The sequence below is a fragment of the Schistocerca nitens genome, chromosome 2, assembly GCF_023898315.1.
Source record: "Schistocerca nitens isolate TAMUIC-IGC-003100 chromosome 2, iqSchNite1.1, whole genome shotgun sequence".
Lineage (NCBI taxonomy): Eukaryota > Metazoa > Arthropoda > Insecta > Orthoptera > Acrididae > Schistocerca > Schistocerca nitens.
In genome coordinates this window covers 734,299,580-734,315,596 of record NC_064615.1, presented here as the reverse complement: position 1 = coordinate 734,315,596, position 16,017 = coordinate 734,299,580, and the positions used below count along the sequence as shown (strand labels likewise).

The following is a 16,017-nucleotide window of genomic DNA, read 5'->3' as shown; positions in this document are numbered from 1 at the left end:
AACAGTCTAGACCACCACCTCTGAAGGTCCCGCTGTATGATGGTACAACATGCAATTTGTGGTTTTCATGAGCAATAAAAAGGGCAGAATTGATATTTATACTGATCTCTATTCCAATTTTTGTACAGGTTACGGAACTCTCGGAACCGAGGTGATGCCAAACCTTTTTTGATGTGTGTATAAGAAATATAACCGTCATATCTTCTGAACGGTTTGCGTTAGGAAGTTCGAATTGCATGGTTGGCTGCGGGGTACGATGGGAAATAGAATGCGCTGTATGGTTTGGTTTAGCGAGGAAGCCCACTTTCATTTGGATGGGTTCGTCAAGAAGCAACAACGGTGCATTTGGGGGACTGAGAATTCGCATTCCGCGATCGAGAGATCTCTTCTCTCTTAACGGGTGACTGTGTGGTGAGTAGTATCCAGTCACGGAATAATCGGTGCAATATTCCTAGATGACTCTGTGACTACCGAACGGTACAGGATGGTTTTGGAAGATGATTTCATTTCCATTATCCAAAGTGCCCCTGTTTTCGACAAGATGTGGTTCATGCAAGACGGATCTCGACCCTATCGAAGCAGGAGAGTGATGTCCTGGAGGAGTACTTTGGGGTTAACCGACTGTCTCTGCGGAACCAAGAGGCCCCTGGCATGGGCCACCATTGGCCGCCATTTAGCCGGATCTAAACACATGAGACTCCTTTTTGTTAAAGACAAGGTGTACAACAATAACCCCAAAATCACTGCTGAGCTGAAAACACCCATTCAGGAGGTCATTGTCAGCATCACATGATCGCCATTGATGGCAGGCATATCGAACGTGTCATAACCTAAATCCGAATATCTGTTGTGACATATACATGTTGATTAGAGTGTGTACATGCCATAGTTTGTAACCAATTTAAGTTTGTTTCATATAGTTCAATAATTGTGACCCTGTACATTATTGTCAATGAGCGGGTAAAGATAGATGGAGAGTTACTGAGTATGCTGTTATATTGATTATTTCTCGTACCTGGGCCACCAGGATATGCGCTGAGGGGACCGACGAACGAAAACTGGTAGTAGTAGACAGGCTGCGAGGAAAAGCGGGACATGCTCCTGACGGCGGCGTCCAGTCCCTCCACGAAGCAGAGGTGCGAGTCGAACTGCAAAACGTAATTAAAGGTTGTAAAAAATTGCAAACTGCACAGAATACATATGAATACAATCTTAGTTGCCTTAAAGTTCGTTGAACGATCTAAAGGACAAAGACATGAATGAGATACGAATTTGGAATCAGTTCTTCAAGGAGGTAATACTAAAGTAACGAATTTTGGTGATTACTCAACAGCAGAAAACGCTTTGTTAAATGTTCATACAACCGGAAATCCAGGATGGAATGTAACAATATTATGAGAAGGAAAGTTGCTACTCACCATACAGCAGAAATTCTGAGTCGCAGGTAGGCACAACAAAAAAACTCACAATTAATAGCTTTTGGCTATAAGGCCTTCCTCAACAATAGACACACATAAGCACATGGACACGCACTCACACAAAGACAACGTTTGAGTGACTGTGTGTGCGTGTGCATATGTGCGTCTATTGTTGACGAAGGCCGTAATGGACGAAAGCTGTGAGTCTTTTTGTTGTGCCTATCTACCACTCAGCATCTCCGCTATACTCGTCAGTAGCAACTTCGTTCTTTCGACGCCGGGTAAAACAGGGTGAAGAGTAAGAGATCGACAATGAATGTAAGCTTTTCATGGTGGTATATATGCTGACTCAAAAGAACTGATTCTTATAATCACACTTGCTGAATGAGTGTAGATCTTTTAAAGTAGGTTTCGTTTGCTTGCAGGATACTTTTCCGCGACTGTGATATAATTTCTCATGTTACGTACAACACAACGGCTCCTTCAGCCCTTTCAATTTACTCGTAATACACTGTCCTCATTTTGCAAACACGTGCAAAGAGTAGTGTCGATTTGTGTTACAGATGACAGGAGTTATGAAACCGGAGCTGTTCGGTAGCCCACTAGTTTTGTAAAGCGCCAAGACGGGAAGCCAGCTTAAGAATCACCTCAAACAGTGTCAAATGTCTTTACTCAACGAGTTACTGCGAAGGTGTTCTGAAATAAACTCGTGACATTGTCGCAAGATCTGATGACCAGGAGTTCTAGGTTGTCGCCTTTCCTCCGCTGCCGCCCAAATACTCGCGACAAAATGTTTACCTTCTATCAGAATTCGAAATATTACAACCAACAAAGGAACTTTGCCAAGTGCCTTTAAACGATCTTTATGAAACTCTGCGGGTGTCTAGAAGGAGCAAAATAATGCATTACGCATTTTTTGGTTTGTACACAATTTCACTTTTACGAGTAATACACATCCAGTAAGATAATCTGGCGTATTAGGTTTGAAGGGAACATCGTCGAACTGATGACACAAAAAAAAAAAAAATTCTCTGGTCAAAGTTGATATATAATTAATGTTATTGAAAACTCTTTAATCGATTACTATTATAATTTGAATTTTAACAAAATATCCCACCACCATTAAATAATTATGAAAAATGGAAACTTTTCTTAATACATAAATTAAGAATGCTTTCAAGCAATAGACTTGTTTCTGAAATACCATTTTTGGAGAACAAGCTGTACAAAATGTGCTGTCAGAGTGACATACAATGGTCCACACGTATTTTTTTTTTTCAGAATAGCCAGTCGCCTTTTTATAACTTTAATAGAAACTAATGGTGAGTTTGAACCGAGAATTTGAGAAGCTCTTTTTGAAGGCCCAAATGTCCTGGTGACGGAATTGAAATCTGATAAACAAACGTCTGACCAGGTCAAAAGGTATTTGAAAATGTTATCTTTCCCACTGAAGGGGAAAAATCACTATTATTTTGAGATTCATGAAGATGTCAATGTAAAAGAACTCTATAGAGCTTCATGCCTGAGGACAAGGAATTTATTTATTTGGTAGTCCCAAACGGCTTGATGGCACACGTGCAGTCGTGAGCTATATGTGGTTTCTGATACTGAAAGATCTATCTGAGAAGATTTTCAGATATAGTTCTGTTAAATGACTATGATATTAATCTCCGCTTGATAAACAATATAATCAAGGTGCAGTCACCAGTTCACAAACAGTTCTGTTCGCCAAGGCTTACCAATGTGCTGAAATATTCTTGATACAAATCAAGATACTTAGAGAGTCAATCTCAACGGTTTCAAAACCTGCTGAATTTTGTTATGTATTGTGTTCTCTGTCGTGTATATTACGTGAAAAAATTTCGTTGAGTTTATGTAGATGGCGTAATATTTAAGCATTTATTTACAGGTTATCATTATTCTAATGATTTTGTATCATAATAATGAGTTACTTGTTATTTTAAATTAGCAAAATGCAAGCAAACGAAATGGTAAACAAAAAAAACAAAAAATATGTATCATGTAACATAGCCGGGCGAAGTGGCCAAGCGGTTCTAGGCGCTACAGTCGCAGGTTCGAAACCGGCCTCGGGTATGGATGTGTGTGATGTCCTTAGGTTAGTTAGGTTTAAGTAGTTCTAAGTTCTAGGGGACTGATGACCACAGCAGTTAAATCCCATAGTGCTCAGAGCCATTTGAACTTTTTTTTTTTTGTAAAATAAAAATTGAAAAGCTAAAACATATATGTTAAATAAATAACTATACTAATAATGAATGTTTAGATATTTTAATTAGGTATGTTGAAAATACTCAGTCAATACAATGTGCACAGCTTATTTTCAAAAAATTGTATAGCAGAAACCAGCTTCATTACACATGGATGTATGTAGCTTGAAAGTATCCCTAATTTATGTTACAAGAAACGATATTATTTTTCAAAATTATTTAAATGTGGTGGGCTGTTCTGAAAAAATTTTAAATTATTGTAGAATTTTATTCCACATTTTCAAAGATATTGTTGCCAAAGCTAATACACCAAATTACCTTTTGGGTTTTTTCTGCTCCTTTAAAAGTGAAACTGGGTACAAACAAAAACATATGGAGGACATTTCATTTGTATTAGCCTTAACAATGTCACAGATTTCTACGATTTTGGGAAATATTTGAAGCTTGCTTGGTCTACTGAAACAGAACAGCTCTGCCTGTGTAAGTCAGATGCCTCTGCTCGAGCCAACTTCGTAGGTGGCATATAGTGATTTTTTTCTAAAGGAAATCCTGTGGTGAAAATTAGCTCCATAATTCAGCTGCGAAGGTTGTTCGTCAACACATATCTTGTGTCGTTGCTGAGACTAACGACACATATAGAAATGGAATTAAAACATGATTCATCAAAATAAACGCGATGCGGAGCAGTTTTTGAAGGATCGTGATATAGAGACAAAGATTGATAACAGTTCTTGTGAGGGCTGTGTCTATGGTAAACCTCATCGGCTGGCGTTTGGTGAAAGAGTGCGTAAATCCACTAAACCCGGATGATAAGTTTATGCAGGTTTTTGCGGACATATGAAAGAAAATGGTTTGCAGGGTCATAGATACTTCGCTGTTTTTAAGGATGATTTATCCTGTTTTAGAATAACGAAAATTTTACGTTGCAAAGATAACATTTAAGTAAAATAACCACCATTCATTAAAGTGATAAAAACTCATGTTGCTGTTGCTGTGAAAGAATTACGTTCAGAGGATGACACAGAGTTCCGTAATAGCCAGCCTCTGTGGCTGAGCGTTTCTAAGCGCTGCCATGCGGCTTTTCGCGGATGATGCTGTAGTATACAGAGAAGTTGCAGCATTAGAAAATTGTAGCGAAATGCAGGAAGATCTGCAGCGGATAGGCACTTGGTGCAGGGAGTGGCAACTGACCCTTAACATAGACAAATGTAATGTATTGCGAATACATTGTGAAACGCGTATGTGTTCAGCACCAGCGATGGCGAGGCATGACAGAATCTCTGACCAGAGAGTTATTTATCGTTGCTAGTCTGCGCTTGACCGCGCGACAGTTCAGTTGCTAGTTGCACTCAGTCAGTGCTAGTAGCGAGTTGCGAGTTGGAGTTATGTGTGAGGAGTCGGCGGGCGTCGACATGGGTCTCTGGTCAAGGTTCGGGACGAGGTATATTGTTAAATAAGGTAATGAAGCAGCATTGCGCACATCTGATAATGTAATATATGTTAATTGTAATTAATTTGTTCAAGAAATGCCCCAATAATAATTTTGTTTTCAAAGCAATCTTTTTTAAGGAAAGAATCATTCCAATTTAAACAATATTTCCTATGCTTTTCCTCCCATAATCAATTTATTAGGTTAATTATTGCACAGGGCCTAAGGTCAGCGCAGCTGGCCTTATAAAATTTATCAGGTTCATCATAACGTTAATTTTGTGGGGACTTAACATTTTTGCACATTGTTATTATCATTGTGTTTTATTACCTTGGGAAGCTAACATTTGGCAGTATTTGCAATTCTATCCAATTCTTTTTATTTTCATATTTTTTACGGGGAGGTTAATCTTGGCGACATCCGGTCCAGGATCGTATTTCGTTGAGAATCTTCTGAGAAGTAGTTAGATATCTGCTCTTATTTACTAAAATATAATTAGCATTTGGCGCAACGCTTTTACTAATTTTGTGACTTTCTTCCCTCAGATCATCGGCAATTCGTTGCTTTTTGTTGTATTTGTATTTGTTGGATTTTGCATTGTCTTTTTCTCATTATTGAATAATTGTGAATAGTGTAAAAATGCCGCGAAAGACTATCAATAGTGCATCGCGAGGTATTATGAATGAAATAACCGAATTAAATAACTTCACCGATAGTACTTGCGACACGCAATATAATGATGATAATCCACCGTTTACTGACAATCATCCTAGTGATGAACAAACGAACTCAATTGTCTCCTCTGTTAATTTGACGACAATTGAAGACGCGGGGCGTTCTGTTGGAATGAGCGCTGCCCAGATTAACACACCCGGTTTGGAAAATTTAAGTAACGTACAGACAAATTTTTCTAATGAAAATGGACAGTGTACTGAAAGTACGACGGATACATTTAATTCCGAAATAGCGACGCACAGTGCACATCCGATAAGCAAACCCTTATGTGAGTCACAGAATGACCAAATGGTCACACAAAATGTAACAATTGCAGGTACAACACTAAACAGCACGGAGAATAGAAATGATAATATTGACTTTGAACAAATTATGGCAAGGTTGCTACAACAACAATTTAGTGAAAATAACTAACAATTTAAAGAAGATTTCAAACAACTTAGTGAGCAGAACAAACAGTCTAATGAAAAATTAGACAACAATTCCAGACAGCTTTGTGAACAGATCAAACAGCTTAATGTAAAACATGACAGCCTTAATGAAAAATTAGACAACAATTCTAGACAGCTTAGCGAGCAGATTACAGCCGTTGCCGCGCAGTGTCATGATACTAAGGAACAGTTACGCGAGGAAATTGAGGCTTGTTCAAGAAAAAGTAGCGAAGAAATTAGATCTGTTACTCACGAATTAAGGGATATGCAAACAGCTACAACAGAAACACTTACAGAGGAAATTAGCGCAGTCGGTAAACAATGCTCTGAAAAGGCAACACAATTACGCGACGAGTTTAAATTAATGACAGCAGAACTTTCGCGCATAATGGACGCAAAGATAGACGTGAAATTCGAACAACAGAAAACTCAAATTGACGAGCGCTTTAATAATCACCTACAAAACAGTGATACGCGTTTCCGCAAATTTATACAGGATCAAAATAAAGTAAAACGTCAAGTCATGGAAACAATCACTGCACAGAGACAAGAAGATAAACGTAAAATGTTTGCGAAGGCAAAAACATACGTAGACAACAATATTGCTACAGTGTCCGACGAAATTAATACCATCAAACAGTTGAACATAGAATTACGTGAGGAAATTTCTGATCTTAAATCAAAAACAGATACACACACAGCAGATATTCAGACAGTGACCGACAGACTCGAACAATAAGAACTAACACAGGATTCCGATGACATCAAAGCTGACGTTAAAAAACTGAACGAAACCACACGTAAATTACAAAAACTGATTAATGCCTCTGATACTAAAACCGATGATCAGGCAAAAATACTGACTGAAAAATATGATGAATTGGCCAGTCGTATTGATGTTATTGAAAGTAATAATGACAGCAAATCAGACGATACCTCACCGGTTTCGTTTAATCAAACACCTGAATTTCAAAATCTACAGCAGACAATTAATGAGATCGATTCGTCTAATAACACGTTGCGTAGAAAATTGTCAAGTTTACAGCAAGAAGTAACAGAGATGAAAAATATTGCAGTTAATAACACATCACAGCAGACGGCACTTTTCGAACATTTGTCAGAGTCACGCAGCGCGTATAATTTGAGCAATTTACAGAGACTACGCGACTTAAAATCTGAAAAGCTACGCAACTTGAAATCCGAAATGACACATACAAACAGATTCTCACACAAACCTGAACGTGTTCTCCAATTCGGTGACGAGAACGTAGATTTCGAGCAATTTTTATCCGTAAGAAAATCTAAGGAATTTAATAATGACAGAGCACAGATACACGTTTTGCACTGTACAAGACAATTTATTTTTGTACTTTCACCGCTATTACCTGTAATGCAGAAACTAGCTTTGAACCTGATACGACAATTTGCTATTGTATATTCATCAGCGTTGCCTATAATGCAGAAATTAGAATTAACATGGATACAACAATTTGCTTTTGGATTTTTACCACCATTACCTGTAACGCAAAAGCTAGAATTTATTTGCAGCACGTAATTGACCTCAGGGGATTCATTACGCTTTAATGAATATGTGCCGTAGCGTGCTTAGGGCCCCGAGCTGTAGTAGTGCTGTTTCATCTTTAGTTTTCTGCACTGCTGCCTTATCTTCTACTATCCTTTATATCTATCAAAACAGCTCTTTAGATATTGCTCTACCTAGTGTTAAGAATGACTAAGAAAACCCGATAAGACAACTTTTACCGAAAGTGACAATTTTCATTAGACACTCCAGAACTACCAGCGTAATTTTGATATCAGATAAAATTTTAATCATCAGTATGTGCAAAATTTTCAGCAGTCGCAAACACATTTTGGTAACAATAGACGTTTTTCACCACAATAGCATGAAAGTCAGCCGGTTAGCATAGCTAACCAACAATGTAATGCACAAGGTCAGCCAAGCTTTAATGTTTCGCCGCGTGCACGTATAGTCCCAGCTACAAGAAATAGTAACGCACGCCAGCAAAGAAATAACTACGTATAGAAACACACTATTTTAATTCCTATCGCAAATGCACCGTATAGAAATGACTATCACGACAGACGTAAAATTAATGAGCACAATTCTCAGCGTACATTTAATAACAGTCGATCTTTTCAGCAGCAAGAACTTCAGCAACAACATATTATCAAGAATGAACCAGACATTAGGTGTCATCCATAGCGTAATAAGTCAGCACGAGATAATAGAACAGTACAATTAGTCGAAATGCAACAGCATCCTCCCGAAAATAATAACACGCCAGATAGAATTTAATTAAATACCAGTAACGCAAACAATGCTTTTGACACGCAGAATCTTGTTCACGAAAATGTTATTAATTTTGACGCCATCCGACACACGTTTGCATGAAAGACATTATCACAACGTACGTAGACGACATTCTTATTGCAGAAGCTAACTGGACTGAATACAATCTGATTCTAGAACAACTGTTGCAAACTTTTCATGAACAAGGACTCACAGTTAATCTCAGTAAATCGCACTTTGGTAAAACTTCTATAAAATTTCTTGGACACGTAATTTCAGCAGAAGGCATTGCGCCTGATCCGGAAAAACTTCAAGCTCTATGTGACATTACTGTTCCTACGACGAAGAAACAATTACGCAGTTTTTTTTGGGCTTAATTAACGTTTTTCGTAAATTTATTCATCACTCTGCTTTAGACACACCTAGATTATGCCAATTGACAGGTAAAAACACTATTTGGTCCTGGGATAAGCAAGCACATTCTGAATTCATGAACCTGAAACATGCTTTGTTGAATGCTCCACTTTTATCGCATCCAGATCTTACCAGAAATTTTTCCATCGCCACCGACAGTTCTAACACCGCTTTAGGCGTACATATTTTCCAGGAAATTGAAGAAGATGGCTCTACAATAATTAAAAACATCGCATTTGCAAGCCGCATTCTGTCACCTGCTGAACGAAATTATTCTGTTACAGAACTGGAAACATTATGTGTTGTACGGGCTTTTACGAGATTTCGGCATTTTCTTTATGGCAGACATACCACCGTATACACAGATCACAGAGCGATACAACTTTTACTTTCAACTAAATTTACTCACGACAGATTAAGCAGATGGAAGCTTTATCTACAGGAATTTAATTTTACAATAGTTCACATTCCCGGCACACAAAATATTGTAGCAGACGCACTATCTCGTTCTCTCAGCAACAATCAGCAAGACGTCGCAACCAACTTCTGCAAAGCAAATTTCAGCGTGATGTACATCCAACAAGCTGCATTTGAAAATTTCATTTCATAGTCATTACAGGACATAGCACAAGAGCAAAGTAAAGAGAACGTGTGGAAAGAAATTAAACACCTCTGGCAAGATAGGAATAATGTTACCATTAGAAACCATTACACTATACGCAATGACATTCTGTTTCGCCGCTCTCATCCTGACAGCAACAATTGGTTATTATGCATTCCTGATGAGCTTGTTAACAAATTAATATGGTATACTCATTTAAGTTACGCACATTACGGAGCTGGAAAATGTTTTCTTATACTGAGACAGAACTGTTACTTTACCAACATGGAGAAACGTATACGACGAGTTTTAGCGTCATGTAAAATCTGCCAGAAAGCTAAGTCAGACACAACTTCACATATTCCTCCATTATATCCCATTGTACCTGTGAAATTAAGACATATGGCCGCTGCAGACATTTTTGGTCCAATTCCGAGAACTAATAGAGGTTTTTGCTACATCTTTGTCGCTGTTGAACTCACTTCAAAATTTGTTACTTTCACTCCGTTACGCAAAGCTACTGCTAAAACCGTTTCGAAAGCATTTGTAAAACATTCTCTATTTCATGTAGGGCATGTGTTGAAAGTAATTTCTGACAATGGATCACAACTTCGTTCTGCTATATGGACACGTATGTTACGAGCTAGAAACATTTCTCCCATCTATATATCCAAGTATCATGCTTCTTCGAACCCTTGTGAACGATTAATGAAAGAAATTGGTAAACTGTGTAGAATATACTGCCACAAAAGTCATATTGATTGGGACACACACATATTCTCATTCCAAGATGTAATTAATTCCATACCAAATGAATCCACTATGCTATCTCCGTCTGTTATACTGAAAAATGTTGGACCACCAAACAAAATTACAGAATTAGTAAACTTTCCTACATCTCGTCGATTACGACACCAAGAAATAATCGACATTGCGCTGAACAACATCAAACGTGCGGCAGAGCGCCGGAGAAGACAGCAAAAACAGGTTTGTACACGCCGAGACTTTCACATTGGACAGAAGATATTAGTACGCACACACTATTTATCCAACAAAATAAAAGTTAGGTGCAGTAAATTTGAACTTCTATACGCAGGTCCATATCGGATTCGCAGCATTCCTCACCCCAATGTTGTACACGTCGAAACTTTGAGAACCAGAAAAAGTAAAGGCAATCACCATGTCTCCAACATTAAACCCTTTATTGAATGAACATACTTTATGATTTATCACACTGTAATGCCATTTACCTATTTTTATGATCATTTCTGCAATTATATTCACATGAATAATTACTGATGATTATCGTATTTTTTCTTGGCAAGTGCCCGGCAAGGTAAGGTTAGCAGGTCGCTCTTCTTGTCGTTACACATCAGACCGTGCATATTTTTCCAGATGAACTTACACATTTTATGACCACGTATGCAATTATATTTATGTGACTACTTACTGATGATTATCGCATTTTTTCTTGGCAAGTGCCCGGCAAGGTAAGGTTAGCAGGTCGCTCTTCTTGTCGTTACACATCAGACCGTGCATATTTTTTCAGATAAACTTATGTATCTTATGAATAATTATGCAATTTTGCCTAGTGACATATTAATTTTATTAAATTCTCTCCCCATTAAAGTCTTTAATTCTCGCCTCTATTAACTACACAACATACAAGCTGAACACAAAGAAGGTCACATTTCTTGTCATCATTTTTATGTATGTACGATTGTTTTCATGTTTTGTTTGTATGCACTGTGAAATAGTTAAGATATAACACACACCAGTTGAATTTGACATTTTTTGCCCTATGATATCTCAACATCGTGACTGTTTTACAATTTTTTTTTTTTTTTTTTGCTGCTGCATTGTGATATTCCGTGTACATTTTTGATCTGAACACTGTCAATGTCTTTGACATATTACGTTTTCTATCATGGTATGCTGTATGCTCAAATTATGTTACTATAAACCAGTTTTTATATAATGAGTATATGAATTAAATGCAAGACATTAATCTCTGTTCATCATTTTCAGAAGGAAATAACGTGTAAAGGAAATAAATTAAACAGAAATGGCAATTTCACCTACGAAATAAACGAAAGAAGATGCAAAAACCTTATAAGGAAGAGTAAATGGATCAGAATTAACAAGCATTAACAAGAATATACTATACACATCGTAGAATAGCAGTCTTAACTATTTTTTTCTTTCAGAATACGAAGCGATGATGCAGGCTGTCAGACAGAACTGCACATCTTAGTTTTCGTGATGAAATATGCTAGAGATAAGGAATAGTTATGTAATGAATAATGAAGTGATTTTTTTTTTGCAGATGATTATGAATGCTGATGAATAATGATGAAGAATATGCTACTATGGATAATGAAGTTTTTCTTTGCAGGTGATGATAATAATGGAGTTATGATAATATAAGTAATGAAGTGATGGATAATGAAGTTTTTCTTTACAGATGAGGATATTGTTGAAGTTATGTATTTATGCTATATAGTTATTTAAGTATTTGTTGCAGTTCGTTTTGACAGCAGGTGTTATATTGCATAGTATAATGACGGAAGGTTTTGGAAAGGACAGCTATGGAACACATTTTTATATACATTTCACTACCTGTTAATTCGAAGTTCACTACTTTTCAGCATAAAATGCGCTTCTTCTTTCAGCTTAATAATCCATTTTTTTATATATTTTTGCAGGAGAAATTATTTATGAAATTAATGTGCTATAAGCAGTTGTTCATTAAATCTATGTCATCTATGAATGTGATTATATATACTCTACTTGTTTCATAATCTTGCCACAGCTGACTTATGACGAATGACGTTACACATTTTCATTTACACCAACAACCCAGAAGCAAATTTTTCTCTCTTGCTTTCCCCTATAATTTCCCAACGCAATGCATTGCTAACAAAAAAAAATGTATTACCAGTCCCAAATAATGATACCAGTTTAAAAGAGTTCTGAGTAATGCTGATCAGCTATGAATAATATGTCACTTGAAAAATGAATACTACTAATTACTGTATTTAAATGACCAATGATTATCTAATGATGCTTTGTAACTAGGAAAAGAATGCTACTAATTATGCTTTGTAACTAGAAAATGAATGCTATTCATTATGCTTTGTAACTGGGAAAAGAACGCGATTATTTAATAATGCTTTGTAACTAGGAAAAGAAGGCTACTGATTATTACTATATTGAAATGACAAATGATTAATTAATAATGTTTTGTAACTGGAAAATGAATGCTACTAATTAATAATGCTTTGTAACTGAGAAATGATGACTGTATTGGGATGACCAATGATTGAGTATCAACATTATTATTGACTACCTCCTGTTTTAAGTAATGACTTCTGATGATTTGTAATTAGAGAATGGGTGCAAATATTCTATGTAAAACAATTAATGAACATTTTTCTGTAATACTACATACATGGTACAGAAATGTTCAATAACTGGGCTATGAATGCCGCAAACTACTAATGTAATTCCTAATGAAGACTAGTATGTGACTTAATGTCCTTCACCTTCTGACCTCACTACCCTGAATTACTGCAATATCCATTTGTCCTGTACATCCTCCTGATCATGGAGCACTATATTTGGTTTTTGCACTAATTCTACGTTGGTGTGCCTTGTAAGAGCGTGGTGTTGACACGACATGCTGTCCACCGCCGTGAGCGATGGAGACGTTATTATGGTCCCACTGTTTGGTGTACCTAATGTACTGCCAAAATGATAACATGTAATATTACTACGACATTTCAGTGTCTTGGGTACGCTGATAAACACTTCTGGGAAAAGAACTTCAGATTGTCTCACTTGGTGTTGTACTTCTGTGGAAAGATATGGACTTTCAGTGCAGCTGCGTGCAACCTAAAGTGCTACAACCATGATGCAACCCTTCCCTTTCTTATCCTAATTCTTGTAACATAGTGAAAATCATTTCTTTTGCTAACATGATTTCTAATCATTGTATGTACATTTTTTTTTATTTGCTAATATATTCTGAGTTCAGTGCGTGTGCACTTTTGTCGTTTTTCTAACATGATTTCTACTTATTGTATATACAGTTTGTGATTTGCTTATATATTCTGAATTTCAGTGCGAGTGCACTTTTGTCATTTTCTAACATGATTACTACTCATTGTATGTACTTTTTGATTTGCTGATATGTTCTGAACTGCAGTGCATGTGCACTTATGTCACTTGTCAACATGATTTTTGCCATTATGTTTATTTGTTGTGAAAATGCTAAAGACATTTTTTTCCGATTTGTTGATATATTCTGAAGTTCAGTGCGTGTGCACTTTTGTCATTTTTCTAACATGATTTCTACTTATTGTATATACATTTTGTGATTTGCTGATATATTCTGAATTTCAGTGCGTGTGCACTTTTGTCAATTTTCTCACATGATTTCTACTCATTATATGTGCATTTTGATTTGCTGATATGTTCTGTACTACTGTGCGTATGCACTTACGCCAATTGTGAATATGTTCTGTACTCATTGTATATATTTTTTGTCATTGTCTGAAATGTTTTGTACTCGGTGCATGTGCACCACATTTAATTCATGTTCTACATATGAAAATTCTGTGATTGTAAAGTTAATTAGTTAAGAAAAAATTTGTTGCTCATGGCAAGTCCAAATGACTCACCATCGCTGCCAAATTTTTGCCCCCCCCCCCCCCCCCCCCAGTGGAGGGTTATGAAACGCGTATGTATTCAGCACCAGCGATGGCGAGGTATGACAGAATCTCTGACCAGAGAGTTATTTATCGTTGCTAGTCTGCGCTTGACCGCGCGACAGTTCAGTTGCTAGTTGCACTCAGTCAGTGCTAGTAGCGAGTTGCGAGTTGGAGTTATGTGTGAGGAGTCGGCGGGCGTCGACATGGGTCTCTGGTCAAGGTTCGGGACGAGGTATATTGTTAAATAAGGTAATGAAGCAGCATTGCGCACATCTGATAATGTAATATATGTTAATTGTAATTAATTTGTTCAAGAAATGCCCCAATAATAATTTTGTTTTCAAAGCAATCTTTTTTAAGAAAAGAATCATTCCAATTTAAACAATATTTCCTATGCTTTTCCTCCCAGAATCAATTTATCAGGATAATTATTGCAGAGGGCCTAAGGTCAGCGCAGCTAGCCTTATAAAATTTATCAGGTTCATCATAACGTTAATTTTGTGGGGACTTAACATTTTTGTACATTGTTATTATCATTGTGTTTTATTACCTTGGGAAGCTAACATTTGGCAGTATTTGCAATTCTATCCAATTCTTTTTATTTTCATATTTTTTACGGGGAGGTTACAATTGAAAGAAGGATCCTTTATTGTATGATTATATGATAGCGGAACAAACACTGGTAGCAGTTACTTCTGTAAAAATATCTGGGAGTATGCGTGCGGAACGATTTGAAGTGGAATGATCATATAAAATTAATTGTTGGTAAGGCGGGTACTAGGTTGAGATTCATTGGGAGAGTCCTTAGAAAATGTAGTCCATCAACAAAGGAGGTGGTTTACAAAACACTCATTCGACCTATACTTGAGTATTGCTAATCAGTGTGGGATCCGTACCAGATCGGGTTGACAGAGGAGATAGAGAAGATCCAAAGAAGAGCGGCGCGTTTCGTCACAGGGTTACTTGGTAACCGTGATAGCGTTACGCAGATGTTTAGCAAACTCAAGTGGCAGACTCTGCAAGAGAGGCGCTCTGCATCGCGGTGTAGCTTGCTCGCCAGGTTTCGAGAGGGTGCGTTTCTGGATGAGGTATCGAATACATTTATTCCCCCTACTTATACCTCCCAAAGAGATCACGAATGTAAAATTAGAGAGATTCGAGCGAGCACGGAGGCTTTCAGCCAGTCGTTCTTCCCGCGAACCATACGCGACTGTAACAGAAAAGGGAGGTAATGACAGTGGCACGTAAAGTGCCCTCCGCCACACACCGCTGGGTGGCTTGCGGAGTATAAATGTAGATGTAGATGTAGTTCGGAACCACGCGCCTGCTACGGTCGCAGGTTCGAATCCTGCCCTGAGAATGGATATGCGCGATGTCCTTAGGTTAGTTATGTTTAAGTAGTTCTAAGTCTAGGGAACTGATGACCTCAGATGTTAAGTCCCATAGTGCTTAGAGCCATTTCAACCATTTGAAGTTCCGTAATAAAGATGTACGTAAGTCTGGAGCGAAAAATTCGCTTATTGCCCAATATACTCCTCAGCAGAATGGAGTTGCTGAACGGCAAAACTGAATAGTTAATGAGATGGAAGTTCTTGACTCTGCTCTGCTGAATACCAAACAAAAGCATCGAGCAATAAAGCTGTTGTGGCCGCCACAAACTCTGAATCGAAGCGGTCCCACGAAAGTTTAACGAAAAACTACGTTTGAAGAAATAAGGTCGTTTTGAAAATTTGGTGATGAT

At 37.4% G+C, this 16,017-nt stretch overlaps 1 protein-coding gene across 1 annotated transcript in view; it reads right to left on the bottom strand.

The window, feature by feature from the left end:
* The window catches only part of LOC126236938 (esterase FE4-like), an 87,087-nt gene that overhangs the window by 23,650 nt on the left and 47,420 nt on the right, over positions 1-16,017 (bottom strand). Inside the window, exon 9 of the mRNA XM_049946628.1 lies at positions 1,016-1,148. Within this exon, the coding sequence (XP_049802585.1) occupies positions 1,016-1,148 (133 nt within the window). The remainder of the gene's footprint in view (positions 1-1,015; positions 1,149-16,017) is intronic.